Source organism: Callospermophilus lateralis, chromosome 5 (genome assembly GCF_048772815.1).
Source record: "Callospermophilus lateralis isolate mCalLat2 chromosome 5, mCalLat2.hap1, whole genome shotgun sequence".
NCBI lineage: Eukaryota > Metazoa > Chordata > Mammalia > Rodentia > Sciuridae > Callospermophilus > Callospermophilus lateralis.
The window spans coordinates 88,954,414-88,975,757 of record NC_135309.1 but is presented as its reverse complement, the minus strand read 5'-3'; the positions used below and the strand labels follow the sequence as shown (position 1 = coordinate 88,975,757).

The window sequence follows — 21,344 nt, the reverse complement described above, 5'->3', positions numbered from 1 at the left end:
GTAAGATTTTCATTTAGCTATACAAAAATGGAAATTATTATAATCCCTTTCTAATTACATAGATATTTGGCTCTTTCCTTCCCAGTATTTCTTAAAACTGGAAGTTGGGAGATATATAGAGATAAATCTTAAAAAACAATTTATTTTCCAAAAAAGGACAGTTATTGGAGACATGTCTATACTCGTTTTTCTCATTGGTCAGCACCAAAGTTGGGGAACAGGAAAGATACCTTTTTCATTAACAAATTGGTTATTCCGTAGGACTGACCTCTTATTTCCATTGGATTCCCTCCACTCTCTGAAATAGCCTTCTGCCTTCTGTACACAAGGCTGATACTTGCGCACACAGGCAAGGAGGAGAAGCTGACTCCGCAGCATTCGCTCTGAGACAGAGCCTTCATCCGCCCATATCTGCTTATCAATGAGGTCCCTCAGCAGCCTGATGAGGAAAGCCTGCAGGGGTAGGACAGGGGACAGTGACATGTGGCATGATATCACAGGCCATTTCATGTTTATATAATCGAGCCCTCCCTCAGGTAATGGGGACTGATTTTTAAAGCTTAATTCAAATCTTACTTTTTAAACTGTGCATCTCTGTTTATATTTAATTATGAAAAGAGTCAAAAACAAGAAATAATGATGAATGGTTTTAGTATTTGCTTAACAATCTTTCCTAAAGATATTGTAAGATGAACTACCACTCTTAAACTAAAGAGCAAATTATACAATAAAACTTTATGACATTTTGTCAAAAGTAACAATTTTGTGCTTCTTTCAGGTACCCCTGACAGTCCCAGAAAATCTTAATATTCTCCATTGTAATACAGAAGTGAAATAAAAAGTGTGTGAAGGAAGGGAATAACAAACCATGACAATTAAGTATAGAATTCTAATACAGCCATTCCTATTTTAGTGCCAAATAAAATCAAAATCTTTGCTAATCAATCCACATACTGAACTTTTATTGGCTTTTCCTTGATATTATTATGAAGACACAAAAATACATAAAGGTAAGTGCTTTTTCACACACAAGAAAAGCAAAACATAATTATATAACTTTTCTATTTACTTCAGGTTTTTACCTTGAATTGAGTTTCCACTTCATTCATATCTCTTTTCTCCATTAACTTATACATGGGTATCAGCTCATTCAGACCTTGGAACACAGGCATAATTTCAGTTTCGTGTTTCAAGTACAGGGTTAAATCCAAGGCTTTTTCAATTGATAGCTTTCCGATACTGACCAAGAGAGACCATGGTTACAGTTTTAAAAGAAAATCCAGGAAATCACCTTTTTTGCTTCAAAATGTAACAATGTTCTAGCAAAACAATCATATATGAGTCCCTCATAAATAATAACCTTTACATTAGTACCTTTTCTGTCACATATAACGTCTGGCAAGATTACACAGGGGAAGAAGTTTTGTTAAGAGAGCTAGGACTAGCCTGTGGTTAAGATGAACTGCAACTCCCTCAGGAAGCACTGGATTGTGTGCTGAGCTTTCTGGGTAAGAAGGAGATGTCAATCAAAGACCCTTTAGGAAACCTGGTCAAGAGAAACTGCCATTCAGCAAAAGTATGAATCCCTGGTGTAAGCACATCTTGCCTCTTTCAAAAAGACACTGGATGCACATAGAAACTATTCCTAATAGAGGGTTGATGTTCAAAGTCTCAGTAGTACCATATATGCTTATATAATTAAGCAAAAACCTTCTAAGACTCAAGCAGAATCTTAGGCAGAAAGAAACAAATAAGCAACCCTCCTCCCCCATTGCTTTTTGTCACCTTAGAAGGCCCAGTGAGATGGTAGAAGGACCAGAAGGGAGAATCATCACGCAGGGTAGAAGGACATGGGGCATGAATAACAGAGCTACCCCTTCCCACCTGGATGGTTACCCTTAAGACTTTAGTTCTGCCTAAACATTGAAGAAGTTTAAGGCTTGGCAAGCATTTTCTTAAAATCATTGTCATGGGAGAAAAAAGAAAAAGGAGAGTTTTCACTCTCTGTTCAACCACGCAAAGGTCATTTGGTTGGGCCAAATGTTATGAGCTATATTCATAGAAATGTTCTGAAGTTCAGGTATCTGTTGTTTAGAGAAAATCTCTCCTTTAAGTCAACAAATTCAATGCAAATAACTGGGTCTGGTATATTTGGTCTTTAAGACGGCTGCAAGGTGGTCAAAGTCCCAGCATGGAATAAACCTGAGAGGCCATAGCTGGACAAGGGAAAGCTATAGGACCAGGCTTTAAGGATGGAAAAATAATTTTGTATCTTGGCTTTCTACATATTTACCACAGTCTGATCTGAATTGTTAATGAGAAAGGTTAAAATACTGATTCCATACTTCAAGTTACCTATCAGTAACAGATAGACAGCAGGTTAATTACAAAGTTAAAAGCAACCTTGAATTGTTAGAAGAACTTACAAGAAACACCTTTCAATTTCACATTAGCAATCAATCAATCACTTTCATCTTTAGAATCAAGAATCTGAGTAATAACAGCTGCTTTTAGAAATAAACCAGGACTTTGCACAGCTTGTATTACCTGACAAGCTGAAATGCATTGTTAATGAGACTCGCCCGATCATTACTGCTGATAGTTGTGTGTGCCCCTTTTAAAAGGCCAGTCAAAGAATCCCATCCATCATCCTCATAATGTACAATGTAATAGCCACTCATTCGCACATTAAATTTGATCCATTCCACTGCTTCTGGGAGGATGAGCACATCTACAGCAAATAAAACAAATCATAGTTCCATTTACTATCTTGACTGATGAAAGCTTTTCTGATCAGAGACTGGACAAGGAAACTAGAGAAAAGTTTAATATCAAACATTAAAATCACTTATTCCTTTTAGGAAACAGACAACAGCAACCCATAGACAAAAGCCAACACCAGCTTTAGACACAAATTTTGCGAGATTTATAGATTTATGAAAGCAATGCAACTGCATTTCTGACCATACATATTATAGGCCCCAGTAGTATTAACAAAGTAATGAGGATTTTCATTGGTAATCCCTCCTTTTTCACATTACATAACTCAACTGTTTTAATTTCTATCAGGCATTACATTGGCAATTCTTCAATATTTTAACCTAATCCCTTTTGTTTTAACCAAGATAAGCAGCAAAAGAAACTTAGTGTTTAAATCCTACACATTTCTACAGTTCCTCCTTTAGTTCAACTAGTTTAATTTTCATAGTAAGTTACCTGTCTTTGTCTTCAGCAAAAATCTACCAACTGAGTCTGATTTGCTAGTAATGTATGTCAATGGAACATGCCATAGGTACCTAAAAGGAAGGAGGATAGATTCTTTATATTTTTATTAATTCAACAAACAGTTTTTAAATCACCTGCCATACACTAGGCACTGGCTAGCTTAGAACAGGATGGTATAAAAACTGCCATATCCAAGATCTCAAAACATATCCAGACTGTTTTCCAGCTCAGGCACTATTCATCCTTCTCGGATTCCTTGAGCAGAACTGGGAATTGGGGCTTCAGTGATTGGTGATTACAGGCCAGAGACCTATTTTAAAACAGTGACCATGTACAGACACAAATTGATATCATGTGCCTTGTAAATCATATACTCAGCAGGATACAATGTCATATCTGTGGAATTTCTGCCTGTGATGCAGAATCTGAATCTGATCATGAAAACACAGTAGAAAACACAATTGAAAGATTAGAATATCCTATACTGGCTATACTCTTCAAGAATGTCAAGAAACACAAAGACTGAATAATTGATTCAGAATAAAAGGTGACTAAAACAATGAGACAAATATGATATGTACTCCTATATTGAATCTTGAAGCAGATATTTTTCTAACTTAATATAAAGATAATTTAGGACAACTGGAAAAGTTTATTAGAGTTTAAATAAAAGTATTGTGTCAAGTTGATTTACTAATTTTGATAATTATATTATGATTATATAGTGAATGTTTTTGTTTTTTTGTAAATACTATACAAATACTTAGGGGCAAAGGGGTATCATGTCTCCAACTTGCTCTCAAACAGTTCAAAAAACATATATATCATATGTATAGAGTTAACATAAATCTTGGTAAACCATATATGGAAATTCTTGGCACTATTCTTGCAACATTTCCATAAGCATGAAATTATTTCAAGATAAAACAAATATTTTTACATAATGTCCATCCATTGTCAATCAAATTGTAGCATCTCATTTTTACTTATATTCTTCTGTGGCATTAAGCTGACCATTTCCAGGATTTAACTTGGACTTCCAAAGAAAAGAATCAGGTCTCTCATAATTCCCAGAAATAATCTAAGTTCTTTTCTCCTTGCACCAACCTAAATGCCAAACCCTGTTGAAATTCAGCAGCAGGTGCTTAGATCACAGTTGATTTCAAGCCAGTTACTAGAAAGTACATCCTATTAAACTAAAAAAACATGAGCATGTTAAAGTAATTATTTAATATCAGCTTAACCAAGATTAACCAAGGTATAAAGCCTCCTTATCCTTTCAGGAAGATAGGAAGTATAAGCCAACTTTATAGGACATGTAGATCCCACTGAAATACTTTAGCAATAGAGGTAAAGGCATTTTTCCAAAAGTAAGATTTTTATCCTATCAGGTAGATGTTACCTAGGTAACAAAATGAATTTCATTCCATGAACATTACCCAGTTTCTGAGTCAGATCCCTTCATATAGTGCTCTTGCTTCATGTGTATGTTCCTCCCTCTTACTGTGATGGTTATCAGGGGAAAGCCCTTCTGCAGTGTCCAGGTGTTCATCATGGTTTTCACATCCACACTTTCCTGATGCCAGTGCTGAATTATACAGAAAAAGTTAGATGCATTCCACACTTAGACCCAAACCTAAGAAAGCAGGCCAGCCTGCATTCAAAGGGTTGCTACCAACTGACAATCTCCTCTGTGAGCCCTGATCCCTTCCTCTACTCTCCAGCCTCCTGCCCTGGCTCCCTTACCCCAGTGTTCCCAACATGGCACATCTGTTACAGCATGGACTGTGTACTTTTCAGTCTCCTCCACTACAATTATGTCCTGGCAGGTAGCATATCTGGGTCTGCTGGGTATAACCTGGGGCTGACATAGCCTTGACACCAAGCAGGCACAAAAATGAATCAATGAAGGGAGAGAAGGGAGAGGAAGTGACCAGATTTTCAATACCTACATAATTATGCAGGTTCTCAGACAAGCAAGGACGGAAAAAGCATTCACCCAAGAGCCTATGCTTCCAAAGTGATAACACAGAGATGCTCATGTCATAAGTTCAAAAGGGAATACATTCTTGGATACTAAAAAAGCTTTTTAAGAAAAGATTTAAGAGCTAGTAAAAGGATAAAATATGCCACAGGATAAATCTAGAAACTTGAATAAAGCAGTCTATTTTTAAAAAGCCAAGAAAACAAAAATAGAATAGATAAAATTTTGTTGAATTTCCAGATTCACCCATAAGTGATTTGCCTATGAAAATATTCCACAAGTCCAGATAAATAATCAAACCATTTTGTTACTCAAATGTTATAAATACTTTATAGTGCAGCAGTAAAAAAAAAAAAAAAAAAACATGAGTTGGATCTAAATTCACATCCTTGCTCTGCAATTTATCGACCATATGCCTTTGGATTTCATATTCCCACATATAAAGATAGTGATGATGCTTGGATCATGAGTTTGTTGTGAAAAGTAAAGGAGATAATACACATACATGCTTAGCATATGCCTGATATACAGTAAATGTTCAAGAATCCCATTGCCATTATTTGTTTTTTCAATAGTGCAGAGCCTGGAATGACTGTCATTGTCTCCTGACTAATACACTGCATCTCAATCTACCAAAGAAACTGCTTTACACAGAGGGAAATGAAAGAAATTAGTATCAGTGACAATTATCACCAAAGAAGGCTGTGCCACCCTCCTGTATAGACACTTAAGAAAACTGTAAAAGGCTGAGTTTGGTGGCATTAGATTGAAGGAAGATAATCAGGGAATTCATAAAGTTTGACACAGAGCTAATATCCTTCAAAAAATATCAAGTTAGAGCTTCTTTTCAGCTGGAACTGTCATCTTCCAGTAATTTGCCAAAATGGTGAAAACAAAGGAAAGAGGAGAGGAACCCCATTTATGTTCTCTAGGCCTTTTAGTAAACATGGAGTTGTTCCTTTGGCCACATATATGTGACTCTACAAGAAAGGTGATATTGTAGACTTTAAGGGAGTGTTTAGAAAGGAATGCCCCACAAATGTTATCATGGCAAAACTGGGAGAGTCTACAATGTTACCCAGAATGCTGTTGGCCTTTTTGTGAATAAGCAGGTTAAGGGCAAGATTCTTGCCAAGAGAATTAATGTGCATATTGAGCATATTAAGCACTCTAAGAGCTGAGACAGCTTCCTGAAATGTATAAAGGAAAATGATCAGAAAAAGAAGGAAGCCAAAGAGAAAGGTACCTGGGTTCAGCTGAAGCGCCCGCCCAAACCACCCAGAGAAGTACATTTAGGGAGAACAAATGGAAAGGAGCCTGAGGTGGTGGAACCTATTCCCTATGAATTCATGGCATAACAAATGTAGAAAAATAAAGGCTCATGGACTATATGAATTATTTTCTTTAAAAAAAAATGAAGTTAGACAACGTGCTCAGGAGAACATGTACAGATTTAGACACTTACTGAGGTTGAAGAGGAATGCTGACTTCTAGAGCAAAAACCATCCATTGTTTGTGAGCCATCCATAGGACAAATCTAAACACCAAAACCAAGCACATCACACTTCTGTAGAAAATGCTCATGGTTCTTCTCAGAAGGAGAAGACAAAACAAAACAAGATGAAAAACCTGTCCATCCCAAGTATGGAGACAATCAAATGCACACTCACGCTTGCCATGCTATTCCACAGGTCCTCATTCTTTGTGTTTTTGTAACTATACTTATGGAGATACTGCACAATTCCACTTTTAAATGCATCCGCACTTAGATAATCCCTTAACATGTTCAGAATACAAGCTCCCTGAAAAGATATAGAAACAATTGTTACATGTAGTTTGGTAGAACCCCCCCACCCTTTTTTTTTTTTTTTTTGCCATAATTCTTTTAGAAAGCAGCCACAGTAACATTTTTAATGATGGCAGTTTGTGAAACAGAGTAAGTGAATTAACCTTTGAGGTGCCCAGAAAACAGATTTGTCTAATGTGATTTTTTTAATGCTCCAGACTCACTGGGGATGTTATTTTCTATGTAGCCAAGCTTACCTTGGGGCAAATCAGAATTAACTGCTAGCACCCTTTATTCAGTGTGAGTGGATGAGGATGCAGAGTAAACACTGCACTCTGATCCACTACCTAGCTCTCCCACTGTCACTCCAAGGCATGAGTGGGAGAGGCAGGTACCACAAGGGATGGAGCTCCAGAGATAAAAACAGGAGTAGGTGCCAACTATAGAGGAATGGTGGGCAACTATAGAGAGGGAGCCCAGGCAGCCTTGAGCACAGAGGACTGAAGGAGTAACTAGGAGAGTGGGGCAAGACAATTCCCAGGTACTCTGTAATTGTAAAAAGCTGTCTTCCCCGCTTAATCCTCATTGCCATAGATCATAAGTCACAAACTCGGATATTTCCAGTGACAAATGACAGATGGAATAAATGAGGGAATGTGTCTAAGAGCATAGTCTTTTACATTATGTTTTTTTTTCCTTCCCTGCACTTTTGATGGAGACATGTAAATAAGAAATACTGCTGTGTTTGCTACAACTACAGACAAACACCAGGACAAATGGCAACACATTCTCAGTCTCAGTGAGGAGAAGACTATAGAGTTGGGGATGGAAGTGAAGTGGAAATACAGAGCCTTGATCCTGGAAAGAAGGAGCCACCACTTAGCTCCAGTTTATGTTGCCAAAGGAAATACAGGCCCAGTGTTGGCCAAATCCCTTTTTCTTTTCTTAAGAAAAGCAGCAATCTGGATTTTTTACAAAAAAAAAAAAAAAAAAACAGCTTTACCTATGACCTCTTCACTCCAGTTTTAGTAAGTTTAGTGTACAAACTATTCCCTTACAAAAAGAAAAAGAAAAAAACCCTGTACCTATACAATCCATTTTTACCTTTTCATAAGACACATCATCAAACATCTCTCGAATCTCAGCAGGATTCTCCACAGGTGTGGACACAGGGTGTGAAGAATTCAATGCGTCAACCTCCATTGCATCAAAACACTTGCCAAAGAAATAATCTTCCTATTAAGGCAGAAAAAAACAAAGAAAGAAAACATCATCTATGACTTACATTTAAAATTATGAAAGGAGGAAGGTTTGATCTGAGCTCACAGGTCTACATTTCCAATTTTGTGCCAAAATACTCCATATTTCTAGTATTTATGAAATAAGACAGAATGATTATGCTTTCTAAAGAGAGTCCACAAAACAGTGATTTTATGTGACCATTTTAAGTCATCAATCCATATTGACTAGTTCCCAAATCACTGAAAGGAAAGCACAGCTCAGCTCATTCACACATTTCTATGGAGACAAGATTAAACTGTTATCTATAATGGCAGCCAGAAACATAATACACGCAAAAAGAAATCCTTTAAACATCTAATGTCTATTTATGAATATTAACATGTATTTATAGAACAAATGTTTTATCAAAATAAAAGTGAAAAATTTTTCAAATATGCATTATGAAACTATGCTTTAAAGAAATTATTTTCCTATTACAGGAAAATAAAATTATTTTAGACTTTATTCATTTTAAATACATATCATTTTAGAATAAAGAAAATTTCATATTATTCTAAAAAGAAAATCATCCACCTGTAGCCAAACAAGAAAGTAAGATGTTAAGTGATTCAACATTTCCATTAATCATCTGTACTATTTAGAAACAGACATATTTAGCTTTAAAACCATATAGTTAAAGAAAAATATAGAGAACAAATTCCAGCCTTAACTTTATATGGCACATTAACTCAATTGACTAACATGCATTCATAATAATTTTTATTATTGAAGGTTATTATAAAAATAGGAATATTTTTATGACCCATTAAAGTAGAGGTATATGTACTTTCTATTTTAACTATGTATAAGTAAATTGTGAGAGGAAATGGAAAGTAGTGAATATACATAAAAGAAAAGAACTGTAGTAGGGTAAAGATTTTTTTTTACATAAAATAGTTCATTTTAATTTACCAAAATTACCATGTGATTTTCTCAAGTGTAACATATGATTTTTAAAATAAATAAACAGCAGTTCCAAAGCATAAAGTTTGTAATCTGAGAATGTATCTGATACTCAGTATAACTTGTGATTTTCCAAGAAGGGTTTTGTTGAGATAATAACAATAAATACTTCTATAACTAGCAACCTACAAGTTGAAAAAATGATATGGAACATTTAGACCATCGTTATTTCTATCTTTTTATATTAAGGGCAGATACAATTTAACACTTAATTTCATAACATCAGGGATCAACACTTAAGTTTAAAAATTAGTCTGTGATAAATATTGAAAGTTCACTAGCATTTTTGAAATGTGATTCATATCTAAGCTTCCAAGATACTTATTCATGAAATATTTCTATAAATTCTATAATCAAATATTAGAAAATATTTCCAGAAGCAGTGAACAAATCCACAGATTAATCTCACATGCAAAAACATAAATAACAACTCACAACTTTGAGCTCAGGATGGGTCACACTGACAGACACAAATTCCATAAACTTGGCAAATCCCTCATTTAGCCAAAGGTCATTCCACCATTCCATTGTAACAAGGTTCCCAAACCACTGAAAGAAAAGCACAGTTCAACTCATTCACACATTTCTAAGAAGCCTGGATTAACTTACCTATAATGGCAGACAGAAACACAACACACTTAGAAAGAAATATTTTAAATGTCTAAGTCTGTTTATGAATACTAAAATGTATTTATATAACAAATGTTTTATCAAAATATAAATGAAAACTTTTCAATATGCATTAAGAAACATGAAACTTTATTAAAGAAATTATTTTCCTATGGCAGAAAAGAGAAAAACTAAAAATAAATGAATTGCTTCATATGTCCCACAAAAGCAATATAAACATTTAACTATGTTTTTTAAAAAGATATTTTTATTAGTTGTTGATGAAATTTTTTATCTTATTTATTTATTTGTATGCAGTGCTGAGAATCGAACCCAGTACCTCACACATGGTAGGCAAGTGCTCTATCACTGAGCCACAATCCCAGTCTTTAACTATACTTTTTAAGAAGAGTGTCTGAGGTTGTATACCTGGTGGGCAAGTTCATGGGACACGGTCATTGTGATACCAAGTTTACTGGATGCAGAAGATTTTTCTGCATCAAACAACAGTGCAGATTCTCTGTATGTTGTCAGTCCCCAGTTTTCCATAGCACCAGACTGAAAGTCAGGAATAGCTGCAAGATCTTGGGAAGGAAGTAGTACAATGTATTACCAATCACAAAGCTGCACATTCCCCCAACACGTTAAGCATCAGAATGGATGAAAGTTAGGACCAAAAGAAAAACTGAGCTGCTTGTGCAGAAATATGGAACTCCCAATAGGAAGAACCCTTCTTAACGGAGAAAAAGGCACTCAGTGACTCGGAGTCATTTTTCTTCCAACATGACCAAGCTAAACTGTGTCTCAGATCTTTTGACTCTATTTCTAGCTTTCTGACCATGAATTTTGGGGCTGAGTAATCTGAACAAGTACCTCAGTAATCCATTCTATTTTGAATACCTAAGACACACACATATAACTCAAAACTCAAAGACACTATAGTTTTAAGGTATTGTATAAGAAATAAAATGCAGAATCTCTTAAACTTGTGTAAATTTGTTCACTCAAAAAAATTTATCGAGCACCTTCTATATACTTGCTAAGCATGTACCAATTAAAAAAAAAAAAAAAAACAGCCTTTGCCCTCTACTATCTGCTGGCTAATAATATCAGAAGGCAAAGTAGTTCCCATGCCACATGCCTCAAGAACTGTATTGAGATTTGCTTTTACTATCATTAGAAGTTTATTTTATCAATCAGAGGAGAGGTGATAAGAAGGATCCATCTGATGTTTAACGCTGGGGTTTTGAGGACATGAGGAGCGGCTAGAGAACCATGGGGTGAGCCAATGGAAAAAATATAATCAATGACTGGGGTCATCAAATGCCACCTTGAAATATCTGTGTGAAACCTCTACCTTGTTTGGGTAAAGGGTATGGTATGCTGAAATAATCCTCATAAAATTCCAGAAGAGTCACTGCAGCATTCAATGCATAATCTGCTTGATTTATCTTGTCAGGCACAGCATACACAGAAACCTAGAGAGAAAGGCACAGAAAGATATTCAAATATCATAGTGGCTTCTCCCTACAACTGTAGAGAAGACTGACATCAATGGCTTCCTACAGTTGGATACGATTGTCAGTATTAAAGAAGACAATTAGAAATTTCATGCTGACTTCCTTTCTGAAAACAACTACAAATGCTGCATAATATTTACAAAGTATCTTTTTAAATGTGTTCATAAGGTGGTCAAAAAAGAAAGGAATACTCAAAGGCCAAAAACAAAGTGAAAGCAGCAACTTCTGAATTCTGCAGAGAACTGCAGCTGGTGCCTAACTACAGATGTTCATTTTTACTGCGAGGTTCTAATAAACACAGAGAGTTTGGCCTGGCCTGATCCACCTGGATTTACTACTAACTGGTTTTTTGCTCCTTTTGAAACTTAAGATTTTACTTCTTTAAAATGTGTAAATTGAGTGTTGTTTTTGTTGTTGTTGTTGTTGTTGTTGTTGTTTGTTTGTTTGTTTTTAGTACTGAGTATCAAACTCAGGACTTGGTGCATGCTAGGCAAGTGCTCTACCACTAAATTATATCCCCAGCCCCCAAAATGGTAGCTTGATGTAGTTTTAATCTTCATTTCTATTTGTGTGTGTGTGTGTGTGTGTGTGTGTGTGTGTGTGTGTGTTGTGTGTTACTGAGGCTCAAACTCAGGACCTCACACATGCTAGGTGAGTACTCTACCACTGAGCTATATCCCCAGCCTCACTATAAAAATGAATATCTGTAGCTGGGCACCATATCACAGGTCTGTAATCCTAATGGCCTGGAGGCTGAGGCAGAAGGATCACAAGTGTGAGGTCAGCCTCAGTGAGTTAGTGAGATTCTAAGCAACTAAGGTAGACCCCATCTCAAAATAAAAAATAAAAAAGAACTAGAGTATAGCTCAGTGGAAAACCATTCCTGAGAGTTCAATCCCCAGAAGCAAACATAAAAAAGGAACATTTGTGATAACAGAGCCAACAACTATCCTTGCCCAAAATTAAGGGATTTCCCAGGATCCAGGGCTTCCAGTTTTAAAACAAGGTTAGCCAGGCAAACAAGGACAGCGTGGTCAACCTATGCATCAATCACAGGTTCACCTTCACTCCACTCTTGGTCATCTTGCTGACAGACTCAAAATCTGAAATAATGAAGGCCACCAGGTAAGTGCTCATCCTCACAGTGACATCAAAATGGTCTTCTATGAGTCCTTCAGCAATAGTCACAGATTTCACCTAAAATCAGAGTAAATCATATTACCAAATAATTCAATTCAAAACACTGAACACATAAGAGAAATTTCCCTAATCACCAGATATAATATCAAATGTATATGACATGATATTTCTACAGTTACTTCAAAACTTCTCTACCTAATATCTATTATAATTTAGATATTAAAGTCAGACCATTTGACTCAATTTTTTTATTGAGATACAATTCACCTACTACAAAATTCACTTCTTTAAAATATATAATACAGTAGTTTTTAGTATACTCCTTAAATTGTGCAATCATCAACCCTTAACTTCTTCCAAGTAACCCAGATGATTGCAAACTAACTCTTATTTAATACATGTTAGTTTATAACATGTATTTGGGACAAAACAAAACTGAATCTTCTGGTTTTACCAAGATGTGGTCCACTTGTCCCTAATTATTGAGAAATGCAATGTCTAATATACTCTTCACTAGGCAAATACATAACCGTGTCCTACCAAAAAAGAGCTTCTGTTTTCTATACAAATGGAAATGAACTGTGCCCATGAGGATCTGTAAAGTCCCTCCCAAACTCAGATATGTCTCACTGGAATCAGCTTTTAAGCTCAATCAGCCTTTTAAGCACAACCCCTTGCAGCTGGAGTGGGCTTGATTGGGGTAGCAGTTTAAGATCAAAGGAGAAAGTCTTAACACCTCAGCGACAGGAAGTATTGAGGTAGGATCTTGTAGAGGGGGAAAAAAAAAGTCATAATTAGTCTGGGGAAATCATGTCAACAAACAATTTTCCTGTAATCCCATACCTGCCCATATTTGTATACCCTGTCCTTCTTGTTATACACACCAGCCCTAGCCATATACCTTCTTCTCACCTCTCAGTCGTCTAAACCAATTCTTCTACACAAGCTGGATTTACTCTTTAAGGATCCCAAATTATCTTTTATTTTCAAATGCCTTCTACATACTCCCAACCAAAATATCCATTTTTGATGTTGGGCTATCAGGATGGCAACCTGATTATACTAATTCAAATTTAAACGTGATTAATTCCTGCTTACTTCCTGAACACTGCAATGTTTCAGTGGTATACAATATTTGATTTTCCAATCTCCAAAAATGTCCCCTTTTCCTTCCCCTAAGCTTTACATCTGTAGCCAGAGGTCAGGCCACCCCTATCATATTCTATCTGTCCCAGGCTTTCCTGTCAAAGGGGCAAAATTGCATTGGAGATATTTCTGTCCTCCACAGGTGGGTCCTGCATATCCATGACTAGACTCCAGCATCTTTGTAGAGTGTCCAGAGCTCTTCGCCTTCTTTCTGCAGGTCTGCAGTTAGTGGGATTTCTCCACTAACTCTGCTTGCTCTTTCAGTCTCTCGCACATCTCCATCCTATGTCTTTTCCTTTATTCTTCTAGAACTGCTACTCCTTATGCATTCCTCTTTCAGGAAGCAATGCCCAAGTACTGCTTGGGCAAGAAGATTTTAACTTGAAAGGCATATTTTCTATCTCAAATTTGTATTTGGAAAGTGGAATAATTGTTTCTTATTTTTTTATGTCCAAAATTGGGAAGAGGAACAAAGTTCTCAGCTGATCTGAGTTTGCAGAAGAGTGCCTTGTATGGAGAACAGCCTTTCAGGGGCCAGAATTTTGTTAGAAAGTGATCTTCAAGATATTTAAAGGTGGATAGAGTTTAAGGTTGAGAATTTTAAGGTCTCCGGTGCTCAGTGTCTCTTCATGCTAAGATATTGCTTCCCTGTCATAGGGATAAAGCTGGACAGTCTTTAAGTCTCTAGGCAAAGGCCATTCCACCGAGTCTTGTCCTTGACGAACATTTCTGAACAAAACAATGTACATCCAGGAGCTGGTGTGCACCATCTGCAGAAGGACAGCTGGCAGATGCTTATCCAAGCTTCCAGAATCAAGAGATAATGGTACTTAATGAGTAGTTTCAGTCCTTTGGCATAGTCATCTTCTGGCTACTTTCAAAAACCAGGAGTGCTGTGCGCATTGGAGGATAATGGCTTCTCTTAAGGCAGCTAAGCTATCTATTATCATTATCTACCTTCAGCATTGTAACATTCTGAAAAGATTACTTTTCTGTCTGCCCAACTTTGCGCATACACTTATAAATTATATAGTTATTATTAGTATATTGTAAATGGATATTATTTAAAAATGGGTTTATACTAGAAACGTGGCCTTATTTGACAAAGTATTTTCTTTAAAATACTGTCACAAGATCATATGAGAAGATGAGGATGAAAGAGCTTTGTGGAGGTCGTTGTCATTGCAACCTGACCCAAAGTACTTAAAGTTTCCTTCCTATCAGCATTGATAACCTGGAATGGCATTAATACTGAAACCTTGGAATTTTTAGGGGCAATTTTTTCTTTGACTATAAATGAACTGTAGCTTAAAACAAAAACATGCATTGAAAATGGAAAGGAAAAGTTAGCAACTATCTGTCATGGAATAAAAGAAACTCCACTGTTAACTGTTATTGGGGTAATGCAAGTCCCAGAAGAAGCAACAGACTTTTCTGTGAGCCAATATGCAGGAGTTCAGACTCACCAATGGCATGTTGGAGATAGCCAAGTGCCTTGGCTCCCTTCGGATCTTGATCGAGAAATTCGCTTTGAGGGCAGGTTCATCAAAGCAGGGGAAGGCCATTCTAGCTGCAGTTGGTTCAAACTGGGTTGATGCAAGTACCCTGAAATCATGACAAGGAAAATAAAATTAAGTATGATACACTAAGAGCTCCAAAATAGGTTTTTGTCTGCTTTTTAATTCCTGAAGTTAACATAAGATTAGTGGATTTCACTAGTAAATGAATATTTTTAAAATATTAGTATGACAAAACCTCTTACAAACTAAATTAAAAGAGAAGTAAAAAACCAGGGAAATGTCTAGAAAAACACATTAGGAAGAGTTAAGAGCCTTAAAAGATAGTGAACACTTAAAAATTAGTAAGAAAATATCCAATGAGCAAGTGGAATCTCTGACTAAACAGGCAATTCACAAAACAAGAACCGACAAGTTATTTACAAAATATATCGAAAGCTGCTCAACTGTCTTAATAAAGTAATAAAAATTAAGGGTCTTTTGCTCTAAAAAGATTGCTAATAAACATATTAATGAGGAATGTAAAGGTATAACAAGGGATATCCATCACTTTGGAGATTCTTTGACTTACCAACTTTACTTATAGGCATTTATTGTAAAGAAATGATTTATAGATTTCATCAAAGTGTTGCTGATAATGAAAAGTGGGAAACAATTTCCATACATGGGAGATTAGCTAAATAAATTAACATATAAACATATATTTTAATAGTTATTAAAATGATGTACAGTGACAGTCATTGATATAAAACATCTTCTCAATGTATTAAATTTTAAAAACTCCCTTGTAAACAGAAAATATAACATAATTCCATTTACATAAAATAACATTTAGGCATATCCAGAGATAAGTTTCTTATAACAGAAATAATTATCTCTGGGGACTATGGGATAAATTTTATCCCATATAAAAATATAAAATACATTTTATCCCATATATAAATATAAAAAAATATTTTTGGGTCAGGCACAGTGGCACATGTCTGTCATCCCAGCTACTCAGGAGGCTGAAACAGAGGGTTGCAAGTTCAAGCCCAGACTAGGCAATTTAGCAAGACTCTGTCTCAAAATAAAAAATATTTTTCTCCAGTAATGTATACATACATTTTCTCCAGTAATGTATACATACATACACATACACACACACACACACACACACACACACACACACACAATTCTTTTTGGTAGCAGCTAATTTTTACTTGATAAAATAATATAAAATTAATGTAACTTACTAACAATGAAAATTTGATTTTAAAGTTTAGTGTAAAATTTCCCCAAATATATATTTTCTTAAAAGCAGAACCAAAGCAAGGTAATGGAGCTCTGTAAACTATTTTAGTTGAGGTAAAAATATTTAAAAGCCAGGCATGGTGGTACATGCCTATAATCCCAGAGGCTCGGGAGCCTGAGGCAGGAGGATTGCAAGTTCAAAGCCAGGCTCAGCAACTCATTGAGGCCTATGTCTAAATAAAATACAAAAATAGGCTCAATGGTTGAATGCCTCTAGCTTCAAAAAAATCTTTCCTCTAATGGGCTGTTATGAGTCGAATTGTGACTCCAGAAAGATATACTGACGTTCAAACCCCTAGTCTCTGCAAACATGACCTTATTTGAAAACAGGGTCTTTTCAGATTTAATAAAGTTAGAAAGAGGCCATCAGGCTGAACATTAATCCAATATGACTGGTGTTCTGAAGGATAATGGAAGTGTCCGTGTGACAACAGAGCAGTGATGGAGCAATAAGATGAAGCTCAATGGCCACAAGGATCAACGGCCACCATCAGGGCTAGGAAGAGGAAAGAAGGGTTGTACCTGAGTCAGAGAAAACATGGGCCTGCAGACACCTTGATTTCAGACATCCATCCTCCAAAACTGATAAATAAGTGTCTTTTTTTCTTTGGCTTTTTTTTTTTTTTTATAAGACACATAGTTGTTGGTACTTTGTGACAACAGCCCTAGGAAACTAATGTGTACCCAAAAGAATTTAAAATGTTCAGTAGTCTCAGAAATCTAATGAAACAAATTACTATTTGTTCTGATTAAGCTGGTGGAAAGAAAAATGATCAAAATAGAATAAAAATGAGATTTTAAAGAGCAAGGGGAAAAAAAAAAAACACTGGCCATTTTTAATGCCACAAAGAAAAATGTAAAAACAAAACTCACGTGAGTTTAACAATAAAGAGGAGGTTTTAAAAGACAACCCATCAGATATAATGGATTTTGATATAAAATCTGGGGCTGTGGCTCAGTGGCAGAGTGCTTGCCTCACACCTGTGAGGTACTGGGTTCAATCCTCAGCACCCCATAAAAATAAACAAACAAAACATTTAAAAAAAGAAAGAAACAAAGAAGGGATTTAGAGCAGGCGGCACTTGAAGCTTAAAACATTTTAAATCACCTCACTTCCCCTTCCTTGGTTCTGTAGGTGCTTTTATAAAACCCATGGAAACTCTCAGACAGATTGCCAGCAAAGTCAATGGTTACTGTGTATGGGAGTCCTGTGAGGAGTGGCTCCGGAGCCAGAAGTGCGATTTGTTCGTGAGGGGGATACTCCAGGACCCTCAGCAGCTCTTCAGATGCCCTCTCCAAGGCAGCTCCTTTCCTGAGAGTGGCCTTGGATATCTGCAGGCGGTGACTATGCAGGATGATGGTACTGGTGGGCTGGCTGGCTGTGATCTCTATTTCTGTGGATCCTGAGAAAGTCAGCGTGCTGAGGTTTGCATGGATCATAAGATCATAATGAACTGGGATGACATGCTCAGGAAGTCGCATTTTATTCCAAGGAAATGGCGTCCCATCGCTTGCTTTTGGAGATGTAGCATCATTGTTCTGACACCATGAAGGAGTTGTCAGAGTCAAGAGTGAGGAAAGTAGAAATAACATGCTTGTAAGTGGCCATGGGAGGGGCAGAGACACCATCTTCTTGCTCAAACTACCTATGGGCACAAGGACCAAAATGAAAAGTCATTAATATGTTGTCAAGACAGCATAGTATCAGAATTTATCTATCCAATATTAACAGATATAGACATACACTTCCAAAAGTTTTCTTGAAAGTAAAATTACCTTCCCTATATTACTAATTCACAAAGGGAAGAAGTTTATGGTTAGTAACAATCTTAACACATATTAGAAAGTATCATTTGGCTTTCAAAGTTTAACTCTGTCAATGTTCTTGGTTGAAAGAAATCAAATAAGCTCTGGTTGATGTAGCCAGGAAAAAAAAAAAAAACAATTTTGAAGATCTGGAGTAGCTCAATGAATAAGTCCCAGGGGTGCAAGACATTTGGGAAAGTACTTTCACAAAGCAGACAAAGATGGACAAACAGAATCATTTCAGACAATATTCTGTTCAAGAGGTTGCTCTTCAACAACACTGGACCTCAGAGGAAGATGCTCTTCTGCTAGCAGAAGCTAGCACTGTTGCAGCTACCACTAGACTGAGGTCCCCACTGTCCCTGCAACTTTCCATAATTTGTTTCAGTTTCAACATTCCAGCTTTGAAGTTCAAGTACCTGAGCAAAGGTGAGGTGTCTACACCACGAAGCAGGGAAAGCAGAGAAAGAAAGAATCTGGACTTCTAAGCCTGACTGTGGAAATCAGGCATAAGATCCCAGCAAGCCTCACAGGGTCAAGAATTCCTAAAACAGGAAGTACAGGGAGGACACCGAGATGCTGAATAGTAAGGGAAAAGGCAGGTATCCCTAATAGTAATCTTTAATCAGATTAGAACCTTCCTCAGATTTTCAGGCCAAAAGTTAACTTAATACTTATGAAACCAAGAATAATTTAAGGAGTTAGTTGAAAGTTATAGCACAAAAACAAGTTAACTAAGAAATTGGGGAGGTAGCATGTTCCAGTCAGAGGGAAAGAAAGCATACTTGCAGGCTAAGGCAGAAGAAAACACTGGATTCAAAGGTTAGTGAATCTGAAATACAGCACACAGTGGGAGAGGTGTGCCTGGAGAGGTTAGTAGAGGCCAGAGCACCACACAACCTATATGCCTGTGTGGATTTAGAATGGTATCATCAGTGTAATGAGAAGCCAGTGGAAGGGTTTGGAGCTAAATCTTAAGATACAATTCACATTTTAATAAATCACCCTGGCTGTTATATGAAGAGTGGAAAGCAGCAAGAATGAAGGCAAGAGACTAGTTCAAAAGCAGTCCTCGCAAAGTAGTGTCTTATACTGGGATGAAGGAGAAAAAGGAAGAGGGACAGTTCTGGGGGTATATTCATCTATATTTAGGGTAGATTGGAAGTGGGAAAATAGAGAACAGTTTTCAGGGGTGGCTGCTGTATTTCTAGAATGCACATATGGTAGTCATAGATGCCTTTTTTTGAGATGGAGAGTGGAACAGACTCAAAAGAGAGAAGTGGCTCAGGTTCATTTTGTTAAATGTTTAATTTATAACATCTGTAATATTCGGGAGGAAATTCATGAGTTTAGAGCCCAGAGATAAGGTTTTAAAGGACTTTCTTATACTTCACTGTGTACTCCTTTACAGTTTCAAAAAGTATTTTCTTTTGACATCTGGTCAAATTAAAGCCTCTTTCACAATCAGTGTCCTCCCGCAAGTGCAACAGGCTCTGTGAGCTTTACTTCGGGACCTGGAAATCTAACAACTTATTTTGTTGGGCTGCTTTGGTGATTCTGACTTTTCCTACTCATCAGTGGCAACTGATTCAATTATTTTCGGCTTCCCTTTATGGGACACTACAGAATGTAAAATAGAGCATCAAAGGAACAATGAACTTGCTTCTGAAGTTTCTGAACAATGAAGTTAACAAGCACTGAAAACAGCTTGCCACTCCTGGCAAATGATTTAAATTTTGTATCACTTTGAATTTTTCTATTTAGGTCTACCTAAAAATGTGCCACTACTTAGTATATAAAGTTTGTTGTTTGTTTTTGTTGTTGTTAGTTTTTTCAACTGTTGACCACATCCTAAATCGAGAATAAATATTCTGGGTACTTAATAGAAAACAGCGTTTATTTTAAATGTGGTCTATACAAAGAAGCCGAACCATAAGCATAAGGAAGTGTTGCTTTTCCCTTCCTCTTTAAAAAAATTAACCTGAAGGCCTACTGGCCAGGAAGGGCCAAGAAGGAAAATCCTCTCACCTCTCCCCCAAGGGCCCAGGACCCAACTCTGGGCCTGGAGGGTGCTAGGTAAGCCCTGTGCCACTGAATTTAATCCCCAACCTCAGAAGGAAACTCTCAATTGCTCGAACAGGAGAGTTTTATCGAAATAAAACCCGGCTAAAGTCAAAGAAATTGCTGTTAAGAAGTACAGGAGAGCCAGGCAAGGTGGCGCATGCGGGTAATCTCAACAGTTTGGAAGGCTGAGATAGGAGAATCACGAGTTCAAAGCCAGCCTCAGCAACTGAGAGGCACTAAGCAACTCAGTGAGACCCTGTCTCTAACTAAAATACAAAATAGGACTGGGGATGTGGCTCAGTGGTCGAGTGCCCCAGGAGTTCAATTCCTGGTACTAAAAAAAGAAGTAGTATAGCAGAAACAGGGAGGAAACTAACCTTAGGACACATATAGCTCCCCATCTCACTAAACCCCTATCATCTTCCCGGTTGTTCACCCAAAGCCAAGTTCTGTTCTCTGGCAAGTACCAGCAAGGCGTCCTCCATGGCCTAACCCCGCCCCTCTATGACCTCCAGCTTAGTGGAGCAGACACTGTGGCTGGCAGAACTCCAGCAGCGAGGCGGAGCGCCCAGCGCGGCTCCAGCCAGCCCGACCACAGCGCGGCCTGCCGAGCGGCGAGCAGGGCGACCCGCCGGCCGCGCGTCCCCGCCTTCTCCGGGTGGCAAGGGAGCGTACAGGTGGGTTCTTCGTCCACCCGCAGTGGTCCCCGCTGACTCCGGCCCAACCCAGCCCAGCCCAGCCCGGGCTCACCCTCCTCCCCGCGCCTCTGTCCTCCCGCCTCCCGGCAAGTTCAGGAAAAAAGTCCTGATCGCTCCCTCCTCGGCTCCGCAGCTCGCTCCCTGCCAGCCCACCCCAGACACTCGCGGCCTGCCTGGGGATCGGGACAGATCGACTCACCCTCGCGCCACCGCTGCCTGCCTGCAGCCCGGGGACCGAAAGTGAAAGTGGAGTCCCGGCAGCTGCGGGCGGGAGTGGAGGGACGCGACGGATCCCCTGCCTGAAGCAAGACC

General features: G+C 37.6%; 1 protein-coding gene and 1 pseudogene across 2 annotated transcripts in view; one reads left to right on the top strand and one right to left on the bottom strand.

The window, feature by feature from the left end:
* The window catches only part of Erap1 (endoplasmic reticulum aminopeptidase 1), a 27,113-nt gene extending 5,769 nt beyond the window's left edge, over window positions 1-21,344 (bottom strand). The window contains exons 1-15 of one of the 2 annotated variants that reach the window (XM_076856984.2): window positions 21,232-21,344; window positions 17,573-18,110; window positions 15,121-15,259; window positions 12,431-12,565; window positions 11,206-11,326; window positions 10,278-10,432; window positions 9,675-9,788; window positions 8,100-8,231; window positions 6,880-7,011; window positions 6,675-6,746; window positions 4,665-4,813; window positions 3,217-3,296; window positions 2,548-2,731; window positions 1,083-1,239; window positions 269-453 (exon numbers count right to left, since the gene is read on the bottom strand). In XM_076856984.2, coding sequence (XP_076713099.2) covers window positions 269-453; window positions 1,083-1,239; window positions 2,548-2,731; window positions 3,217-3,296; window positions 4,665-4,813; window positions 6,675-6,746; window positions 6,880-7,011; window positions 8,100-8,231; window positions 9,675-9,788; window positions 10,278-10,432; window positions 11,206-11,326; window positions 12,431-12,565; window positions 15,121-15,259; window positions 17,573-18,093 — 2,276 coding nt within the window. In that variant the 5' untranslated portion in view covers window positions 18,094-18,110; window positions 21,232-21,344. Of the gene's footprint in view, window positions 1-268; window positions 454-1,082; window positions 1,240-2,547; window positions 2,732-3,216; window positions 3,297-4,664; window positions 4,814-6,674; window positions 6,747-6,879; window positions 7,012-8,099; window positions 8,232-9,674; window positions 9,789-10,277; window positions 10,433-11,205; window positions 11,327-12,430; window positions 12,566-15,120; window positions 15,260-16,986; window positions 17,016-17,572; window positions 18,111-21,231 lie in introns of those variants that run through there. The other variant, XM_076856985.2, reaches the window with a different exon arrangement.
* On the top strand, window positions 5,006-6,567 carry LOC143400013 (large ribosomal subunit protein eL21 pseudogene; annotated as a pseudogene).